This window comes from Garra rufa, chromosome 11 (assembly GCF_049309525.1).
Source record: "Garra rufa chromosome 11, GarRuf1.0, whole genome shotgun sequence".
Taxonomy (NCBI): domain Eukaryota; kingdom Metazoa; phylum Chordata; class Actinopteri; order Cypriniformes; family Cyprinidae; genus Garra; species Garra rufa.
Window position 1 is genome coordinate 45,115,818 of NC_133371.1, and position 23,234 is coordinate 45,139,051.

At 28.5% G+C, this 23,234-nt stretch overlaps 1 protein-coding gene across 1 annotated transcript in view; it reads right to left on the reverse strand.

Annotated features, from left to right (window-relative positions):
* myo7aa (myosin VIIAa) overlaps nt 1–23,234 on the reverse strand; it is a 69,492-nt gene that overhangs the window by 20,422 nt on the left and 25,836 nt on the right. Inside the window, exons 21-38 of the mRNA XM_073850305.1 lie at nt 21,891–22,208; nt 21,608–21,811; nt 19,680–19,856; nt 19,107–19,196; nt 16,479–16,606; nt 16,243–16,369; nt 15,039–15,158; nt 14,733–14,906; nt 12,255–12,482; nt 11,924–12,091; nt 9,444–9,561; nt 9,217–9,343; nt 8,976–9,145; nt 6,537–6,727; nt 6,281–6,405; nt 4,666–4,823; nt 2,428–2,581; nt 2,060–2,215 (exon numbers count right to left, since the gene is read on the reverse strand). Of these exons, the coding sequence (XP_073706406.1) occupies nt 2,060–2,215; nt 2,428–2,581; nt 4,666–4,823; nt 6,281–6,405; nt 6,537–6,727; nt 8,976–9,145; nt 9,217–9,343; nt 9,444–9,561; nt 11,924–12,091; nt 12,255–12,482; nt 14,733–14,906; nt 15,039–15,158; nt 16,243–16,369; nt 16,479–16,606; nt 19,107–19,196; nt 19,680–19,856; nt 21,608–21,811; nt 21,891–22,208 (2,933 nt within the window). The remainder of the gene's footprint in view (nt 1–2,059; nt 2,216–2,427; nt 2,582–4,665; nt 4,824–6,280; nt 6,406–6,536; nt 6,728–8,975; nt 9,146–9,216; nt 9,344–9,443; nt 9,562–11,923; nt 12,092–12,254; nt 12,483–14,732; nt 14,907–15,038; nt 15,159–16,242; nt 16,370–16,478; nt 16,607–19,106; nt 19,197–19,679; nt 19,857–21,607; nt 21,812–21,890; nt 22,209–23,234) is intronic.

Consider the following 23,234-nt stretch of genomic DNA (forward strand, 5'->3'; position numbering starts at 1 on the left):
TAATATTCACAACATCACCACTGAAGAGACTTCTGACTACTGAGAGCTCAGAATAGAGTGACATACAAAGAACAGAAAAACAGTGTGAAAGAGATAAAGAGGACACAACATCAAAAGCAAACTGCGTAATTATGAGCATCCAACAGTTCAGATAGAGATGAGTAATTCCACTAGAGTCACTTCAAGAGTCCCGGTGCATTAAACATCTGAAGTGTTAAAGTCACTTTGTTTGGTGCAAGATGGTGGAACTCTTAATTAAAAACTTAAAAAGATTGCTTGTTTTGCTTTTTTCATTTACATTGATGCATTTGCTTTTGTAATCAAAAGCTGCTTGCATTGTTTTCAAGGTCTATATTTTATCAGTTAATGCATTTTTTATTATGAAGCCATTGCAAATGAAATCATTATGTATTCTATCTTAATTATACAATACTATTGTATTTTGTATATTTAACACAGCTATATTACAACATCTGTGGTGTGAGCTGTGACACTAAGCTTTCTAAAATGTCAAAGAATAAAACAAAAAAATAGCTCAGGAAAGTCGAATCATTGCCAGCAGACTGGATAACTATAAAAATGTTGAAAAATAATAATAATAATAAAGCTCAGGAAAGTTGAATTGCTGATTGGATAACTGTCAAAGAAATGTCATGTTGAAAATAAAATAATAAATAAATAAAGCTCTGAATGTTAATTCATCACTAGCTGACTGTCAAAAAATGTTATGTTGGGAAAAACAAATAATAATAAATAAATTAATTAATTAATAAATTAATAAAATAAAATAAATAAAAAAAAAGGTCAGGAATGTTTATTCATCTCCAGCTGACCGGATAATTGTCAAATAAAAAAATGTTATGTCGGAAATAAAATAAAATAAAATAAAATATAGAATAAAATAAAATAAAGCTCAGGAATGTTGACTCATCACACGCTGATTGGACAACTGCCAGAGAAATGTCAGAAATAATAAAATAATAATAAAAAAAAGCTCAGAAAAAGAAAAAGCTCAAAGTTAAATTGCTGATTGGATAACTGTCAAAAAAATGTATGTCAGAAATAAAAATAAATAAATAAATAAATAAAATAAAATAAAATAAAATAAAGTAAAATAAAATAAGAAATGTTCAGAAATGTCAATGTTCAAAAATGTTAAAAAATGTCATGTCGAAAATAAAATAAAATAAATGTAAATAAAGCTCAGAATGTTAATTTATCACCAGATAACTGTCAAAAAAAATGTTATGTCAGAAAAAAAAAAAAATAAAATAAAAAAATTAATAAAATAAAATAAAATAAAATAAATAAAGCTCAGAAATGTTGCATCATCACCAGCTGATTGGATAACTATATAAAAATGTCATGTCGAAAATAAAATAAAATAAATGTAAATAAAGCTCAGAATGTTAATTTATCACCAGATAACTGTCAAAAAAAATGTTATGTCGAAAAAAAATAATAATAATAATAAAAATAATAAACGGAGCAATTCCAATAGGGTCCTCGCACTGCAGTGCTCGGGCCCTAATAAATTTAATAAAATTAAATAAATAAATAAAGCTCATGAATGCTGAGTCATCACCAGCTGACCAGATAACTGTCATGTTATGTCGGAAAAAAAATAAATCAAATAAAAAAAAGAATAAAATAAAATAAAATAAAAATAAAAAATAAAGCTCAGGAATGCTGACTCATCACCAGCTGATTGGACAACTGCCAGAGAAATGTCATGTCAGAAATAATAAAATAAAATAAAAAAAGCTCAGGAAAGTTTAATTGCTGATTGGATAACTGTCAAAGAAATGTCATGTCGGAAAATAAAATAAAATAAAATTAAGCTTAGAATGTTGAGTCATCACCAGAGAAATATCATGTCAGAAACAATAAAATAAAGCTCAGAAATGTTGCATCATCACCAGCTGATTGGATAACTATATAAAAATGTCATGTCGAAAATAAAATAAAATAAATAAATTCATCTTGGCAATAAAAACAGGCTCAAGATACAATCAATACGTGTCTATATCTGCATGTATATGCAGTTGTGTGTTTTCACCGTAAAGCTTTCTGCAATCTCTGCATGCAGTCAGAAGCCAGCGGATGATGTTTCTTCGACTGCAGAAACCTCTGGACGTGTGGTAAGAGGACGTTACTGGGAGGAAAGAGACCGGCACACAGCCACAGCAACTCCCAGCCCTTCTCCTCACTATACCTGCACAAACACACAAGCAAACACACATTTTTTTAACTTTCTATTCATCAAAGAAAAGAAAATATATCAGTTACCACAGAAATTATTCTTGAGCAACAATTCAGCACATTAGAATGATTTCTGAAGGATCATGTGACACTAAAGAATGAAGTAATGATGCTGAAAATTCAGCTTTGATCACAGGAATAAATTACATTTTAACATAGACATACTTGATATGGTTTTCAGTCATTTGTTTGATGATCTGGCAGTAGATCTCGTCTTTTAGAGGCTCTGCCTTCAGTGCGCCCTCGAAGATCTGATCCGTGAGCTCGTTCACAGAACGCGTCCGTTTGGACGGATAATCGCCCATATATTTCATTAGAGGTGCAGGAGAGCGGGTCAAGGAACAAGCAGAAACAACATAATATACATGAACTTCTACAGTTTAGACTAAATCTAAATGAAATCACATTACTCATTAGCAAAATTACATTATTTTAAATGTTTAAAAAAATATATATTTCAATAGAATCCCGTTTCCGCCACTGAATAAAATATTTTTAAAAAAGGAAATTGCAATTTTTTATCTCGCAATTCTGACGGAATTATGAGATAAAAACTAACAAATGCGACTTGCAAGATAATTTTTTTTCTCAGACTTTTTGCTCAGAATTGCGTGATATAAACTGGAAATTGCTATAAATTGTTATAAAGTCATGTTTGCGAGACAAACACGTAATTTTGAGAAATAAAGTCAGAATTATGAGAAATTCTGACAACATTTTTTTCTGAATGGCTTAATACAAACTCACAATTCTCACTTTTTTTTCTCAGAATTGCATGATATACTGTAAACTGGCAATTGCGAGTTATAAAATCAGAATTGCGAGACAAACTCGCAATTTTGAGAAATAAAGTCAGAATTCCAAGATATAAAAAGTCTGACTATTTTTCTCAGAATGGCATGATACAAACTCATAATTCTCACTTTTTTCTCAGAATTGCATGATATAAACTTGCAATTGCGAGCTATAAAGTCAGAATTGCAAGATAAAAACTCACAATTATAACTTTTTTCTCAGAAATGCGTGATATAAACTGGCAATTGCGTGTTACACAATCAGAATTGCGAGACAAACTCGCAATTTTGAGAAATAAAGTCAGAATTGTGACAAATTTTAGAAGATTGGCTTAATACAAACTCACAATTCTAACTTTTTTCTCAGAATTGCATGATATGAACTGACAATTGCGTGTTATACAATCAGAATTGCGAAACAAACTCGCAATTTTGAGAAATAAAGTCAGAATTGCGACATATAAAAATATTTGAAGATTGGCTTAATACAAACTCGCAATTCTCACTTTTTTTCTCAGAATTGCATGGTATAAACTTGCAATTGCAAGTTATAAAGTCAGAATTGCAAGATAAAAACTCACAATTCTGACTTTTTTCTTAGAATTGCGTGATATAAACTGACAATTGTGAGTTATAAAATCAGAATTGCGAGACAAACTCGCAATTCTGAGAAATAAAGTCAGAATTGCAAGATATAAACTCACAATTCTAACTTTTTTCTCAGAATTGCATGATATGAACTGACAATTGCGAGTTATAAAATCAGAATTGCGAGACAAACTCGCAATTTTGAGAAATAAAGTCAGAATTGCAAGATATAAACTCAATTCTGACTTTTTTTCTCAATAGCTTGAAACAAACTCGCAATTCTCACTTTTAACAAACTCGCAATTCTCACTTCTTTTCTCAGAACTGAGATTCTGCTTGATACAAACTCGCAAATGCAAGTTATAAAGTCAGAATTGCAAGATACACACTCACAATTGTGACTTTTTTCAGAACTTTTTTCTCAGAATTGCGAGTTTATAACATACAATTGTGAATTAAGTCAGAATTGTGAGATATAACTGAGAACAGTCTTTTTCCCCCCTCAAAATTTGACTTTATAACTCACAATTTTGAGTTTATATCTCACAATTCTGAGAAAAAACATCAGAATTGTGACTTCATATCTTGCAATTTTGACTTTATAACTTGCAATTGCGAGTTTTTATCTCATAATTCTTACTTTATAACTTGCAAATATCTCGCAATTCTGAAAAAAAAAAAAAAAGTCTGAATTGTGAGATAAAAAGTCGCAATTACCTTTTTTTTAATTATTTTTCAGTGGTGGAAATGGGCTTCCATATATTTCAACCCAAAATCTAAAGAAGAAAAAACAAACTTATGTTTTGCATAAAAAATAAAGCCTATTTTTGAGCTCAGGTCAATGCTTAATCAAAGAAAAATATTAAAATATTTTTAGAACAAAGAAAATAAAGCCTATTTTAGGACCTAGGTCATACTGCAGCTCAAAAAAATTATATTTTTTGCATTGTCCGTGTCATATTTCTGCCCAAAAGCAGAATCAGAACTCAATCTATCCATGCATCTCATGTCTGAAGGATATCAATAAAAGCCATGCAGGCCTCCTGGGAAAGCTCCTCATGGCTCACACACTTCTTCAGCAGGGCCTGTTTGATGGGTTCTCGTGTGCAGCACCACAGCTTGTCCTTCCCGCGGTTCTTGGTGATCATTACTCTACTGAGCGTGTGTTTGGGAGGAGGCCTGGATGAGCAGAGAGGGTCAAAGGTCAATGAGGGTCATGCATAGCAAGGCAGATTTTAGGCAGAAATATGACTTAAAAACAAATGTACCTTAAAACAGGCTTAATTATTTTATATAAAAAATTCTAAATTACTTTTTGCATAAAGAAAATAATCCTAATGGAAAATGAATTTATTTAATTTACATATATTTTATTGTTTAAAACAGCAAGAGATGGTGTAGGGGACTCTGGATAGAAGCATAATATAACAAATGTAATATAAAAAAATAAGAAAATTTTATTTTGCCTAAAGAAAATAAAGCCTATTTTAAGATGTTTTATATTTATTTATATTTCGTAATAAATTATAAATCCATAAATAACCCTGTCTGGACACAAAATTGTCATGACAATTTGTTGATTGTTAATTTTTTATTTCACTTATGCAATGTACATACTTTTTTCCTATAAACCTAAATTAATTCTCTTTTACTTTTTATTTTATTTATTTCGTTCATGTATTCATTACATACTTTTTTTTTTGATTAACCTGAATTGAATTATCTTTATACTTTTTAATTAATTTATGCAATTTACATAATTTTTTCCTATTAACCTGAATTAATTCACTTTTACTTTTTATTTTATTCATTTCATTTATGCATTCATCACATACTTTTTTCTATAAACCTGAATTTATTTTGATTTTGATTTTATTTATTTAATTTATGCAATTTACATACTTTTCTCTATAAACCTGAATTTAATTATCTTTTTACTTTTTATTTTATTTTTTCATTCATGCATTCATTACATACATTTTTTCTATAAACCTAAATTTATTTCTCTTTTTACTTTTTTTTAATTTATGCAATTTACATACTTTTTTCCTATAAACCTAAATTAATTCTCTTTTTACTTTTTTAATTTATGTATTTCACATACTTTTTCCCATTAACCTGAATTTAATGATCTTTTTACTTTTTATTTAATTCATGCAATTTACATACTTTTTTCCTATAAACCTAAATTAATTCTCTTTTTACTTTTTTTTAATTTATGTATTTCACATACTTTTTCCCATTAACCTGAATTTAATGATCTTTTTACTTTTTATTTAATTCATGCAATTTACATACTTTTTTCCTATAAACCTGAAATAATTCTAATTTTCTTAATATTTTCTTTATTTAATTTATACATTTATTACATACTTTATTTCTATAGGCCTGAATTTAATGATCTTTTTACTTTTTATTTTATTTATTTAGGGACATGAATGGTGTCCCTATATGTATATTAACCTATATATATATATATATATATATATATATATATATATATATATATATATATATATATATATATATTATGCTTTTTATTTTATTTTAATTTAATTAATTGACTTTACATACATGCATTTTGTCATATGGGATGTTATAGGAACAATGTGGGGACAGAAGTGGTGTCCGTTCACCTGAAGTAGTCATAGGAGAATTCCTCCAGCGTATACGGCTTTATCCTCTCCTCCGTCTCCATTACGGGAACATGGGAAATTCGGATCGACTCCTGCCGTTGGTCTGGTGTCATGGTAACCAGAGCCTGAGCCGTGAAGTCATCGAGAGGGCAAAAGAGAGAGAAGGAGAGACAGAATGTAGGAGGGTTACATAAAAGACTGCAATAATAAATATGAACCGCCCCTGGAGCCGAACATAACATCATAATATCAGTACCACGATATCAGACGGAGGTCTAATGACTGTGGGCAGCACATAAACACAGTCGGCTGGGAAATCTCCTTTCTGTTTGGTTCTGTCGTTGGTCCCGTGAGCCCAGCCGGACGTCATGACCTGCTCGCCTGTGTCCTGGTCCAGTACAATGAGGTCACCTTTCAAGAAGCTCAGGAATGTCGAATCATCACCGGCTGATGAGGATAAAGTATACATAAATTAAGTAATGTAATGTAACATGTACTGTAAGTGATGCTAACTGTCAAAAAAAAATGTCTGGATCAATCCAAAATAAAATGAAATATTCAAAAACAAGATTACATTCTGATTTTCAGACAAAAAGTATTGTGTCCAGACAGAGTAATTTTTTATTTTATAATAATATGAATATATTATTATTTTCTCATATTGTCTTTTTTTCTTAATTGTCATTATGAAAGTAGTCTTTATTTTCTTTATACAAAATATAATTTCGGATTTTTATTTTTTTTATTTTGGTCTGAAATATTACCTTATCCTTAAATAAACAGGCATTATTTTCAAAAGAATTATTTAAATAGGCATTATTTTCTTTATGCAAAATAACATTTGACATTTGTTTTAGGACTGACATGGGCCTTAAAATTGTATTTTCATTATGCAAAATACAATTTTATATTATTAATTTAATTTAATTTTAGACTGAAATATGACCTGGGTCCTTAAATAGGTTTTATTTCTTTTTGGCAAAATGTAACTTCTTAATTTTTTAGGAAGTAATTTGACCTATGCACTAAAATAGGCTTTATTTACTTTACGCAAAAAATAAAGTTCCTTACATTTTAAGCTGAAATATGATATATGCCCTAAATTAGATTTTCTTTATGAAAAACAAGATTTCATAATTTTTTTTGATTTTGAGTTGACCTGGGCCTTTTTTTTCTTTATGCAAATTTTTAATTTATTATTATTATTATTATTTATTTATTTTTATTTGGGCTGACAAAAAGTATTGTGTCCAGACAGGGTAATTTATTATTTTTATAATAATATTATTATATTTTATTAATTAAAATAACAAATAATATATTATTATTTTCTCATATTGTCTTTTTTCACATTAAAACATGCTTAACTGTGATTAGAAATGATGACACAAATATAATAAAATTGTTATGGTTCTACAGTAGGCTTTATTTTCTTTATAAAAAATATAATTTCATATTTTACTTTTTTATTTTGGTCTGAAATATGACCTGATCCTTAAATAGGCTTTATTTTCTTTAGGCAAAATTACAGTCGATATTTGTTTTTTGTTTTAGGGCTGACATGGGCCTTAAAATGGTCTTTTCTTTATGCAAAATTTAATTTCATGATTTACTTTTGATTTTAGTCCCAAAACAGGCTTTATTTTCTCTTTATTTATGTTCAAAGTAATTTTGTTTTATTTAATTATTATTATTTTTTTAATTAAGGCTGAAATATGACATGGGCCCTTAAATAGGTTTTTATTTTCTTTATAAATTTTTTTTTATATGATTTAATTTTTTTTCTGTGATTTTGGGCTGACTTGGGCCATGACATTTTATGGCTTAATTTTCTTTATGCAAAATCTAATTTAGTATTTTCTTTTCTTTTTTTTTTCTTTTTTTTTTATTAATTTAGGGTGAAATATGACATGGGCCCTAAATGAACTTGGCCCTAATATATACTTAATGTTCTTTATGCAAAATATAATTTCTTAATTTTTTAGGTTGAAATTTAACTTGTGCAGTAAAAAAGGGTTTATTTTATTTATGAAAAACAAGATTTCATAGTTTTATTTTTAGTTTGTGCTGACCTGGGCCTTAAAAAGTATTTTATTTTATTGTATTATTTTATTTATTTATTTTTATTATTTTACTATTTATTATTTATATATATATATATATATATATTTTGTTTTGGGCTCAAATTATGACCTTGGCTCTTAAATATGCTTTATGTTTTTTTTGTTTTTTTTGCAAAATATAATTTCTTACTTTTTAGGGTTGAAATTTAACTTGTGCAGTAAAAAAGGGTTTATTTACTTCACGCAAAAAATAAAAAAAATTTTTTCTTTGATTTAGGGCTGACCTGGGCCTTAAAATACCCCTTTTTTTTCTTTATGCAAAATTTAATTTAATTTAATTTTTTATTTGGGCTGAAATAGGACCCGGACCCTAAAATGCAAATAAAATATTTTTTTTTTGGTTGAAATAGGTTTTATTTTCTTTTAATATTTTAATCTATTGATTTTAGACTGAAAACAGCCCAGGCCCTAAAACAGGCTTTTTAATGCAAAACATAATTTCAAATTTTTTTCCCCCTTTGATTTTGGTCTGAAATATAAACTGCCCATACATTGATGAGATTCACCCATTTAAAAGAAATCAAAAGTGTAAAGGTCCATTGATATATTGTGTTTGTGTCAATTTCTCTAACCTGGACTGGGGTTGTCCTGTAAGGCCACAACGAACTTGGATCTCTTCCTGAGCCCCTCCAGGAAGGTGACCACCAGGTCCCGTATGTCGTCTGCGTTATTGGAGGTGAACGTGTACTCGTCTCCTTTGATGGTGGCCAAAGTGAAGCTCTGGGCCTGAAGCTTCCCTCCTCTGACAAACACAGAGACTTTTAGTTTCAAATCATACCAAACCTTCAAACGAATCTCAGTGAAAAAACATACTTGCTGCTGGAGACAGCAGTGATCTCAGGGAAAGAAAGCTCCAGAAGGACTTGCTCCTGCTCATCCACAAAGTAAACGCCTGTCCAGTTAACAGCCACAATCACGTCATTCTTGGGCAGACTAGGACCTTTAAAAAACACAAAATATCAAGCATAAACGCCCATCTGTAAACATACAGCACACAAACCTTGTGTAGTACTGATGTGACAGGATTGTGGATGAAATACCAGAAAATTTAAAGGCCTCGTAGAATCTTGAGAATAACAAAGGCCACTTATAACGAGCAAAATCAACAACTTCCTGCTTCACTTTCTGAGGGTCGACTCTCTTCTGGGTGTAGATGCCCTACAAACATAACACAATGGGTTACTAACAGCTACAGTTCATTAAGTATTTTTAAAAGAAAGTAGTATGCAGTATGTATACTGTGCTTAATTTTCTATATTTATGAAATTCTACAGTTGCCAAATTGTGCAGTATTCAAAGTACACTTTGAGATATTGTATCCCACAACGCAATGTGCTTGAATTTCTATTCCCAGTGTGACAAATGAACTGACAGCACTGCAAAAAATGCTTGTTTCAAAAACTCAATTTTGACTTGTTTTTTCTTAAAATAAAAATATTTTTTACTTGTCTAAAAAATCCTTCGAGATTTAAGAATGTTTAGATATTTTGGCTAGAAACAAGACAAAAAATCTAAGTAAGAAAAGCATTTTTTGCAGTGAGTAAAATTAGACATGCTTTATAACACTTCTTTCCTGACTTTATTTGTCAAAGTGCCAAAAATGAAGATTTTTATATGTAACTGGATTTAAAACACTACATTTATGAACTGATAACTGGTTGAATTTCACAAAAACATGTTTTGTTTCATTCTCATTTTCTTAATTTAAAAGAAAAGAATAACACAATTTTTATTTCCTTTTCATTTTGGGATTAAATTTGATCCTGAAAATGATCAAGTTTTGTGAGATCTTCTCAACTGAACGCCACTTTCTGAATGCAATCAGTCAGGTCATGTGACAACAATATAACACACTTCTCTTTAAAACCTTTATAATTTTATACTGCACACTATTAAAAAAAAAAGCAGGCAGTATACAGTACTGCATATACTACAATATATATATATTTGCAGTATTGGGGGTAAGGCATTACAAGTAACTTAATAGTACTTAATAATATTACTTTGTCCAGGTAACAAGTAAAGTAACGCATTACTTTTTAATTGACAAGAAAATATCTGAGTTACTTTTTTGCAAATAAGTAACGCCAGTTACTTTTCCCCTGTCCCCATGTTGAGAGAAATTGTAAGATGTTAGTTCTGTGAACATGCATTAATTCATCTCATTCACTAATAAAACTGATACAGTATTCCTCAAAATGATTAAAAACAGTGAAATTCAACGCAAACCTGCAATAATTAAATATGTTAAATAATACAAATATCCTTTATGTATTTAATCCCATTTTATTAACCGATGGCTTTGCTGCCGACCTTCGATGATCCAATTCATCCATACTAATAAGCAAAAATTACTCAAGATAATCTAACATTTGTTTAACTTTTTTTAATTGCTGAAGAGCTGACATTTTGTCTTCTGCGGTCTACTGTTCAGACGTCAATTAAATTTTCTCCAAGCCTGAGGCTTTTTGTGTAAAAAGGCTTTTCCATTTACCAAAAATAGACCTTTTTATATTAAAAACAAACAAGGAAGCCCTGCCCAGATTTAAAAAGTAACGCAAAAGTAACGTAACGCATTACTTTCCATAAAAAGTAACTAAGTAACTTACTTAGTTACCTTTTTAGGGAGTAACTCCATATTGTAATGCATTACTTTTAAAAGTAACTTTCCCCAACACTGGATATTTGCAGTTCACTATTCTCCTATTCCAAATACCACTCTAAGATTGTTGTGAAAAACAGGGTTGGGGTCAATTCCGGAATGAATTCAACAATTCCCATTCAAAGAAGGAAATGGAACTGGAATTGGAATTCAACAACAATTACAGGAAACAGAGTTGGAATTGAATTGGAATTACAGGAAGTGGAATTCAATTCAGGGAAATTCCACTGAATTCCGTTTATTGCTGTTTCTGAGCATTTATTGTGATTGCATTTAGAGACATACATTTGAACTTTATTTATGATGCTTTACAAATACCATGATTGAATAGAGTTGATCAAATGCAAGTAAATAAAAATGAGAACTGTACATTATGAATTAATAATTGAATGACAGTGGTGATAAGTTTCTGGATTTACTATACATTCAATATATGATTACCACATAATATGTCTCAACTCACAAAAAAATGAGTCATGTTCATTCATTTATTTCATTCATTTTTTATTACTTCGAATTATCATCATTTCCTGAAATTTGGCATGTGAAATGATCATGCTTAACATACTAAACATACAGTACTTTGTATTTCTTTTATATGTTTGTCGTTTATGTGATTTACAATATTTAATGTACTATAAACTATCAAGCAAATCGAGTCAAATTATTTTATTTAGCAACTCAAGTGGAATTTATTTGAATTCAATTCTGTTTCCTGACATTCCAATTCAATTCCAATTCCATTTCCTGTCAGCTGCATGCAATTCCAATTCCAATTCCATTCCAGGAAGTGAATTGGAATTTACCATTCCTTCTCAATTCAATTCATGAATGGCCCCAACCCTGGTGAAAAAACACCTTTTTGTGCGCAGCCATGATGAACTGAGCCCATCTCTCCACTGTTTTGGCTGAGCTGATCTCTCTGTCAGGGATGTAGGATGGAATAAGACTCAACAAGCGCTCCACAAGGATCTCAGAGCCGTAGTCCACATAATACTGCTGCGACGCCAGCTCCGCCAGATCCTCCTTTTCCCAGAAAAGACCAAACAGAATGGAAAGAGTGCAAGAAAAGTAGACGAGCAAGACAATCAAAAGCAAATAAGAACATTCCCTTGTTAGTAATACAGTGGCTGACTGAAAACGTCAACAAACCAATATGCAAGTGTTTATTTTCTGTTAAGGTTCGTACCCGATCGCAGCGGTATTCGCCAAACTTGACACCGCGGACAATCTGTTGGTAGATGAGGTTGGTAGCGACACCATCCTCTGTTGGGTCGTGCCATGGCGTGAATATCTCCTTCCTGAAGAACAGCCTCCAGGGGGCGTTACGCTCCTGTGCGCCCTGCTCTTTAGCGTACTGCTCACACTGAGACACGGCGTCCATCACGTGATCATTACCGCTGCCCAGAGACGAAACCTGACAAACACAGTTATTGTAAAGCCTGATATATGAAAAAATTGTCAGAAAAAAAACCTTTGCATATGTGACCCTGGACCACAAAACCAGTCATAAGGTAAAATTTTACAAAACTGAGATGTATACATCATATGAAAGTTTAATAATTAAGCTTTCTATTGATGTATGGTTTGTTTGGATAGGACAATATTTGGCCGAGATACATCTATTTGAAAATCTGGAATCTGAGGGTGTAAAAAAATCAAAATACTGAGAAAATCACCTTTAAAGTTGTCCAAATGAAGTTCTTGACAATGCATATAACTAATCAAAAATTAGCTACATTTTGATATATTTACAGTAGGTATTTTACAAAAAATCTTCATGGAACATGATTTTTACATAATTTCCTAATGATTTTTGGTATAAAAGAAAAATCAATAATTTTGACCCATACAAAGTATTTTTGGCTATTGCTACAAATATACCCCAGCGACTTAAGACTGCTTTTGTGGTCCAGGGTCACATATGTGTTTTTCCTGAGTATTATATTTGATACATCAGGCTTTTACGGCTCATATAGTTTAGTGAGATAGATAGAAATAGTGAGAATATGGAGCTTAAACTAATTGTCCTGAAAAAAATAATGACAAAAATATAGAAAATCTTAATGGTCCTAAAATAGGCTTAATTTTTAAATGCATAAAAAAAAAAAATTCAGTTAAAAATTAAAATCGATTTTTAATTTTGGAATTAATTTCTTTATTGTGTAAAGGCTGACATAAAATAATCGTCTAAAAAATAGTTTTTCATTGAATAGGCCTAATTTTTTTATGCAAAATATAATTTAATATTTTTCTTTTGATTTTGGGCTGTAATATGACCCAAAATTGCCCAAAAATTTAGAATTCTTCTATGGGAAAAAAGGAAGTTTATAAAAATGATTTTTTTTCCTTTCATTTAATTTTGCACTGAAGTGTTACATTTTCTTTATGCAAAATGTCATTTAACATTTTTTTTCTGCTAAATTTTAAACCTATTATTTAGGATTTCTGTTTTTAAAACTTTTTTTCAGTTGAATTTTAAAACCTATTTTAGAATTTTTCCATGTGACATTTTTATGGCAATTAATTTAGTTCTCATTTTCTTTATTTAAGGAAAAATGCATAACATTTGTTTCTTTGCTTTTAATTTTGGGATTAAATATGATCCTGATATGTTTTTGAGAGGTTTTGTGAGATATTCTTAACTGGAAAAAGTCTAAATACGTTTCTTTATTGTGTAAAGGCTGACATATGGAATAATAAGTTTTTAATTGAACCGTTATACTGAATCCAAAACAAAAAGTTTTCGTATCATATTTTATACCTCTGGTCATACAGTATTATATAGTGAGAATACAGAGCTCAAAATAATTGTCTTGAAAAAAAAAAAAAAGACAAAAATAAAGAAAATCTTAATAGTCCTAAAATAGGCTTAATTCCAATGCAAAAAAATAACATAATATTTTTTCTTTTGATTTAGGCTTATATATGCTTTATTTTCTTCAAGAAAAATTTAATTTGGTATTTTTTCAAAATCTATTTTAGGATTTATGTTTTAAAACCTATTTAAGATTTTTTTAATGGCAACTCATTTTTTTATTTAAATTTATATTTAAAAAAAAAAAATAACACGTATCTCTTTTATTTTAATTTATGGATTAAATATGTTCCTGAGAGGTTTTGTGAGATTTTCTCAATTGGAAAAATGTTTCTTAACCCTGCAAAGGCTGACATATGAAATAACAGTCTGGAAAATTGAACTAAATTTAAAATAAGTTTGAATGTGTGTTTTTGTTGAGTATCATATTTGGTACATCAGACTTTTATACCTCGAAAACTAATGAAACTACTTGAAAATCTTAAAGGTCCTAAAATAGGCCTAATTTTTAATGCAAAATATAATTTAATAAAAACTTTAATATTTTGGCCCAAAAATTTACTTTATTTTCTTCATGCAAAATGTATTTTTTTTTCTGTTGAAATTTAAACCTACATTAAGATTTCTGTTTTAAAACCTATTTTCAAATTTTTCATTTTCATGACATTATTTTAGTTATTATAGTCACAAGACCAACGGCATGTAGCTGAATATGTGCAACAGGTTTTTCAGCACAGTTTAAATCATGTTGATCATTTAAAGGCCTTTGAAATTTGTCTATTAATTATGATTAGTCAAATAAACACAATAATAAAGCACAAAAGACCTCTTGGTAGTGAGTTTGTGTACCTTATCAAACAGAGCGATGTACAAGGAGAAGCCGAATCGATCCTGAAGACTGATCTTGTCTGACAGCGCATTGCAGAGCTCCTTGGCTGTGGTCGCGGAGTCCGTCAACAGGGTTTTTGTGGTTCCGTCCATAAACGTCACTGGTAGCATTATAGGCTTCTTTGATTTCGTGGCCTTGAATGAAATTATAAAAAGAAGATATCTTATGGACTGCTGTTATTTGTGCTTTGTTGACTGGAAAACAGTAGCAGAACTATGCTGGTTATTAACAAAGCCTTTACAATCAGTAAAGACAGTCATTGATACCTGAAGCTCTAGCCAAGATGGTGGTTGTGTTCTTGTTCCATTCACAAATGTTCTCCTTAGTCTCTCCTCGCAGTACGGAGCGTAACCTGGAGGACCTTCACTGATGAAGTTCCTCAAGTACTACAGTAAAAAGATATTGAGCTTACAATAATGGCAACATTATTTAATAACACCAATTTAAATGAATTATTAATATTTAAATATTAAATATTATATTATCATTAAATAAATAATATAAACTAAATATTAAATTTTAAAAATATATAATATGCTAATTTAAATTTAAAAAATAATTTAAAACTGTACATTTTTTTTTAAATAATTAAAAATGAATTTAAATAATAATTTTTTACACTGAGTTTAAAATTAAATTTATTTAAAATAAATGTAATTTTAATAAAATAAAAGTACTAAATTAAATATTAAATAAAAAATATGTTACATTTTAAAATGTAAATTTAAATCTAGAAAATAATTTAAAACTGTAAAAATAAATAAATAATTAAAATTTAAAAAACGTTAAAAAAAATATTTTCTAATTAAATTAAATTAAATAACACTACTGCTGAGTATTTAATCTGTTAATTTATTTTAATATATATAATGTAATTTACATTAAAAATAATTAAGTACTACAGGAAAAAGACAGACATATTGAGCTAAAAATATTAGCAAAATAATTGTCAAAATTATCCCACAGATGTCAAAGTAGTCCATAATACCAATTTTATATAAAAATGATTAAATAAATAATAAATTAAATTCAAATAAAGTGAAGTATTAAGTTGAATATTACATTTGAAAATATTTTTACACTTAAAAATGTAAATTTAAATCTAGAAAATGTTTAAACCTTTTTAATGCAGCCTAAGGTTTTATCGTTCTAACAGGCTGGGAAGGTTTAGGTTTCTAGAAAAGTCAAAGCACATGCAACTGTATAATTCATATTAAAAGCAGTACAAGCAGAATAATTCATTTTATAAACGCATCAGAGGAAGAATGAAAATAAAATACATCTTCAAAATCAATACATCAGTCTCTAAAGGTTCTATAAATATCAACCAAACATGATTAAAGTATTTTGTCTGCGGTTGAATGTTTACAGATGCATCAATCACAGAAGAGAATAAGATCTGTTGTCAAACTTGAAGAACCAAAACATAAAAAGAGACCAATGAAAAGGCATATAAGCAGCGTTTCTCACCTTCACAAACTTCTCAGAAGGAGCGAAGCAGCCGACGCACAGAGACATGAGGATCCATCCGCGGGCGTGACTGCTTTTAGAAGGATTCTGGGTCAGCTGCTTACAGATCTGACAGTAGATCTCATCTCTGTGACAAACAGCAAGAAGAAGAATGCTCAGGGCTGTCTGGGAGTGATGAATCTATGTTTTTCTGTCTGTATATTCATAACATTATATTTCTATATCTGCAGGCTGACCTCAGGCCTGGCCGAAGGATGCCGTTGCCGATGATGAAGTGCAGCTTCTCCAGGTTGGATGTGGGTCTGTCCTCCAGCATGCTGTTTCCGTGGACTGTGTATTCACCATCATTCAGACGCTTTGTCACCTACACAACAACAACAATAACAAACAAACAAAAAAGAAAATACTCTACAAGTCAAGAACAGGAATGAAAAGATGATGAAAATACATCGAAAAAGGCAGAAAAGATTTATTTGAAAAACTCTTGAGATTTTAGGTTCATTTTTCAAAATTTTAACAATGTGACAAATTTCCATGTTCAGTGTTCTCTGACGTTAAAAATAAAGTAAAATAAAATAAAATAAAATAAAATAAAATATAAATATATAAAATAAAATAAAAAAATATTTTAAAAAATGCTAAAATGTTTAGTCATGGCAAATGTTTACTAAAAGTAAAATATTTACTTCCACAGAGTGGTAAAATATTTAAAATATTTAATTACCACAGAGATTTTACTATTTTATTATTTATTTAATATTTTATTATTAATATATATATTTTTTTTTTATTATTTTACAACTCATTCACATTTTTGTGGTTCCCTGATTAAATTTTAAATAAAAAAATATGTTACATTTAAAAATGTAAATTTAAATTTAGAAAATAATTTAAAACTGTAAAAATAAATGAATAATTAAAATAAAAAAAAAGTAAAAAAAAAATATTTTCAAATTAAATTAAATTAAATTACACTACTGCTGAGTATTTAATCTGTTAATTTATTTTAATATATATAATGTAGTTTACATTAAAAATAATTAAGTACTACAGGAAAAAGACATATTGAGCTAAAAATATTAGCAAATAATTGTCAAAATTATCCCTCAGATGGCAAATTAGTTAATTTTAAATCAATTCAATAATACCTATTTTATATAAAAATGATTAAATAAATAATAAATTAAATTCAAATAAAGTGAAGTATTAAGTTGAATATTAAATTTAAAAATATTTTTACACTTAAAAATGTAAATTTAAATCTAGAAAATGTTTTAAACCTTTTTAATGCAGCCTAAGGTTTTATCATTCTAACAGGCTGGGAAGGTTTCTAGAAAAGTCAAAGCACATCGAAAATACATCGAAAAAAGGCGGAAAAGGCGGAAAAGATTTATTTGAAAAACTCTTGAGATTTTAGGTTCATTTTTAAAATTTTAACAATGTGACAAATTCCCATGTTCACTGTTCTCTGATGTTAAAAATAAAGTTAAAAAAAATAATATAAAATAAAAATAAAATAAAATAAAATAAAATAAAATAAAATAAAATAAAATAAAATAAAATAAAATAAAAATGAAGGAATTTCTGCAGGAAAATATTCACTAAATGCCAAAATGTTTACTCAAAGAAAATGGTAAAATATTTGCTTTAAGTACCACAGAGATTTTAGGCTAGTATTTTAATAAATTAATGACACATTAAAATGTTTGCAGTTCTTTGATGTTAATAACAATGATTATTTAAAAAAATTAAAAATTAAAATTAAAATTAAAATAATAATAAAATAAAATAAAATATTCACAAAATGCTAAAATTTTTAGTCATGGTAAATGTTTACTAAAAGTAAAATATTTACTTCCACAGAGTGGTATAATATTTAAAATACTGTATTTAGGTACCACAGAGATTTTACTATTGTATTATTTATTTAGTATTTTATTATTAATATTTATTATCATTTGTTTTTTATTATTTTACAACTCATTCACATTTTTGTGGTTCCCTGATTAAATTTTAAATTCAATAAAATTATTTAAATTAGTAGTATTTATACCTAGTATTTTAATAACTGAATAACACATTCAAATGTTTGCGGGTCTCTGATGTTAATAACAATGATAAAAAAATAAATTAAATTAAATTAAATTACAATATTTACAAAATGCCAAAATGTTTAGCCATGGCAAATATTTACTTGAACTAAAATATGTACTTGAAGTACCACAGAGACCTTAATATGTTATTATTTATTTAATATTATATTGTTTAATATATTAATATATAATTATTTATTTATTTATTTTATTTTATTAAATTAAATTAAATTAAATTAAATTCATAACAAATTTTGGCAGGAAAATATTACAAATATTACAATATTTATTTACCTACAGCAGATTTTAAGTTAATATTTCAATAATTTAATGGCACGGCTCTGTGATGTTAAAATAAATAAATAAATATTAATATACATGATATAAATTAACAAGTTAAAAAGTTTGATAGCTATAGGAATAAACAAAATAGTTTCAAAAAGGTGTTTTTTTCCCCCAGCAATGCCTCTGAAGAACCATTTTGGGTTCTTAAAATAACTTTTTTTATTTCCCAATAAAGAGCCTTTTCATGGATGTTAAAAGATCTTGCCAATCAATACCAATAAAGAACCTTTATTTTTAAGCAATGCAGACAATGAAAAAGAATATCTGAAGGGTTTTGCTGCTCAGAAAGCCTGACAGTGACTCACACCTGTGAAATCAATGTCTTGAAGGGGTCACTGAGTTCAACAACCAAAGGAAAGCTCCCAGAAACCATGGAATAAAGAGGTTGAACCGTGATAAAATCACCATGGAAACCACATCACTCACCTCCTCTGTAATCTTGGACTTCTTCTTCAGGGTGAGCGACACCAGCTTGTGACGCACACTGCTCTTTTTGTGACTTTCAGTGTGAGAGTTCTGTAAGAGAGTCATGAAACGTGCATTAATGCCGCCAAACCAGTCATAAGGGTCAATTTTTTGAAACTGAGATTTATGGATCATTATAAAAGCTGAACAAATAAAACTTCCCATTGATGTATGGTTTGTTAAGATAGGACAATATTTGGCTGAGATACAACTATTTGAAAATCTGCAATCTGAGGGTGCAAAAAAATCTAAATATTGAGAAAATCGCCTTTAAAGTTGTCCAAATGAAGTTCTTAGCAATGCATATTACTAATCAAAAATTACGTTACGGTAGGAAATTTACAAAACATCTTCATGGAGCATGATCTTTACTTAATATACCAATGATTTTCAGCATAAAATTAAAATAGATCATTTTGACCCATACAATGTATTTTTGACTAATGCTACAAATAAACCTGTGCTACTTTAGACTGGTTTTGTGGCCAGGGTCCCAAATGTATGTGTTTTTCAGGCTTTCGTCGTGAGCCGTACCTCTCCTTCCCCCTGTAGCGCCTGCAGCTCTCTCTTGTAGGTTTTCTTGCCGAGTGTCTCATAGATCTTTGTCATGACAGGGATCTTCTCGCTGCCGTCGCTGATGGCCGTGTGGTATTTGGGTTCGGGAAGGTCACCCATGAAGCGGAGAATCGTGATCCACACGGCCAGAGCCGCCTGCACGACCAGAAACTCAGACATTTAGATACTAACAATGAAATGTCATTAATATCATAATATATTCACATTTTCATATTCATACAAATCATTTTTAAGTTCAAATCTTTAATATTTAGATTAATGTATAATTTTGTATTATTGGATATTTATTTATTAGATCATATTTCTGTATTTTTAAAAATCTATATAAGTTGTAATACTTTATTGTATACTTTTTATATATATATTATATATTTCATTAATTTAAGTTAGTTCAAATCTTGACTATTTAGATTATTTTTTATTTTTTACTATTTATTATCCATTTATTAGATCATATTTCTTTAATATTTACTAGTTGTAAGTCTTTATATAAATATATATATTTTTTTATTCAAATAAAAAATTTAAATTATCAATATTTTTCTCTTATCTGTAAATAAATAATCTGTAAATAGCTTACCAAATATAAATATAAATTTTAGTATGTCTATATTTTTATTCATATTTTAATTATAGTTATTTTAGTACCTAAATTTAAACTAAAATGAGAAATTATGACTTGAATTTTTTTTAGCAACTTTAGTTTTCATATAGCCCTGATACACACATATTTATATACTTTTTACATTTATATATATTTTTATATTTATTTTATATATTTACAATGAAATTCCATTAATTTCAGATCATACATTCACATTTTCATATTCATACAAATCATTTTTAAGTTCAAATATTTAATATTTAGATTAATGTATAATTTTTTTATTATTAGATATTTATTTATTAGATCATATTTCTGTATTTTTTAAAATCTCATTAAGTTGTAATACTTTATTGCATACTTTTTATATATATTATATATATATATATTATATATTTCATTAATTTATTTTAATAAAAAAACATTTATTTATTAAAATATTCAATATATATATATATATATATATATATATTTATTTATTTATTAAAATATTTAATATTTATATATTTATTTTGATAGTATTAAAAATGTATAGAAATTTGTTTATGTTTTTCATATAGTATCTATATAAAGATATTATATATATATATATATATATATATATATATATATATATATATATATATAAACATTCAGCATTTGACTAATACATTTTATTTGTACAACATTTATTATAACTGTACATAAAAGTGTAAGCTTTTATAGACATGATTTATCTATATTTTTAATAAATATAAGCCCACTAAATATAAATATTACATTTACTTAAAGTTTTAGTAATTTTGTGGTTTTGTCATTTTTATATATATTTGAATTTGTTTATATAGTTTTTATTCATTTTATTTGTCTTAATTATAGTTAATTTAGTACTTCAGTTTATCAAAAATGAGAAATGATGCCTTGGAAAACTAGCTGAAAAAAAAACGTTTACTTAATTTCAAGTAACTAAATGTGTTTTTTTAATTGTAGCAACTTTAGTCTGAATTTTAACTTAATTTAACATTAATTTTAATTATAATAACCCTGATATTTATAATTTTTTTAAATATTTATTTAAAAAACATATGTATTAATAAATATAAAATAAATATTTGTTATATTTATTAAAATAAATTATAGTTATATAAATTTAAAAACACACAAATATTGGGTAGAAAAGTCCATTTTTAATTAGCCTGAACTATTTTTACTTTTAAATCCATTTATTTTTGTGCTGAATATACTACATTAAATTTATACCAAAAAAAATTATTATTAGCATTGAGTGTCAATGGTTACATACCAGCTGATCTCCTTCATCTTCATGAAAAAGCACAGGCTGTTTAAGCGGGCGGCGCATGTAAGTGTGCGTGGTTGTGCCTTGGAAATACGTGGCCGAGAACTTGGCAAATTTGTACTCTGACAAATCTTCCAGATCATCCTCTGGAAGAGGAAGAGATTCATCCAGGTCTTCCACCTCCAGCTCCCTGTGTGTTCGCTCCAGGTCCTGAGGAAAACACAAATCAGTTAAGCTCAGTTAATCAACTCATTAATGAGAGGTTAAAACAACAGACCCACATCCTCACCTCAAACCCGGCTGGCGCTTGACCCTCTTGCCCAGGGAATGAGTTTGTGGTTCCCAAGAAGCCGAACATTTTGTCCACCATATCTGAGTCATTGACCGGCTCATGTCTTGCTTTCTCCATCTGGTCCAACATCTCCTTTTTCCTTCGTGCCTCCTCTCGCTCCTTCCTCTCTTGCTCGGCGTCCTCTCGCGCCAGTTGCGCCAGTCGTTCCTGGTGCTTCTTTTCAGCTTCTTCTTTAGCTTTTCTAGCACTCATCTGGTTCCTGAGCTTCTGCTCCTCAGCCAATCGCATCTTCTCTGCCTCCAAACGCCGCCGGTACTGAGATGGATGGAAAAAGACAGATGCGTTTGTTGCAGGGTCAGAAATTACAGAAAATAACGGATTAGTTCAGCCAAAAATTTAAAATTAGCCCATTATTTACTCACCCTCAAGCTATCCTAGGTGTATGACTTCCTTCTTTCAGCCGAATCCAATCAGAGTTACATTAAAAAAATGTCCCAGCTCTTTTAAGCTGTATCAATAGACAGGTGTTTTTCTTCAACAGGTCAAAAAAAGTGGATCCATCCATAATAAAAAGTGCCTCACACAGCTCCGAATAAAGGCAGGGTTGCATTGCAGGTCCCAAAAAAATTTTCAGCCCTAAGCTTATTCAAAACCCGGCCGAAAGGAATGAAAACTACCCCAATTTTTTGCCCTGTCCAATCACAGCTGACAGTAGCTTTATTTCATGAATGCCTTTTAAAATAAACAGTTTGATTTTATTTATTCTATGTTTTGAATCTTAGCAAGACTTGTTTGTATGTAGTACTGTATGTGCATATGAAATAATTTAATCTGTATTTTCTTTTCTTTTTTTTCTTTTACCCGTTCTTTCATTTTATTTTCATCACATTTCATAATACTTTTTTTTTTCAGCACATTTTCATAATACAGTTTCAAATTAGGGCTGGTTGATATGACCAGAAATAATTACAATATTTTTTTTCCAAAATATATTTTCATAATTTTTTTCAAGCCAACTTTTTATTTAGAGCCTCATGAAATAACTTGAAAAACTATAAAATTTTTTTTTAAAAATCACTTAATGTTTACTTAATTTCAAGAAACTAAATTGTGCTTTTTTGTATTAGTTTTAGCAACTTTAGTTTTCATATTAAAATTTTTTTAACTACAATACCCCTGATATTTATATATATTTAATATTTATTTAAAAAATTATAGCTACACGTTTACTTAATTTCAAGTCACTAAAATGTTTTTTTTTGTTTTCTATTTTAAATTTTAATTTAATTTTAACTATAATATTTAACAATTTAATATCATGCAAAACTGTATGTTTGATAT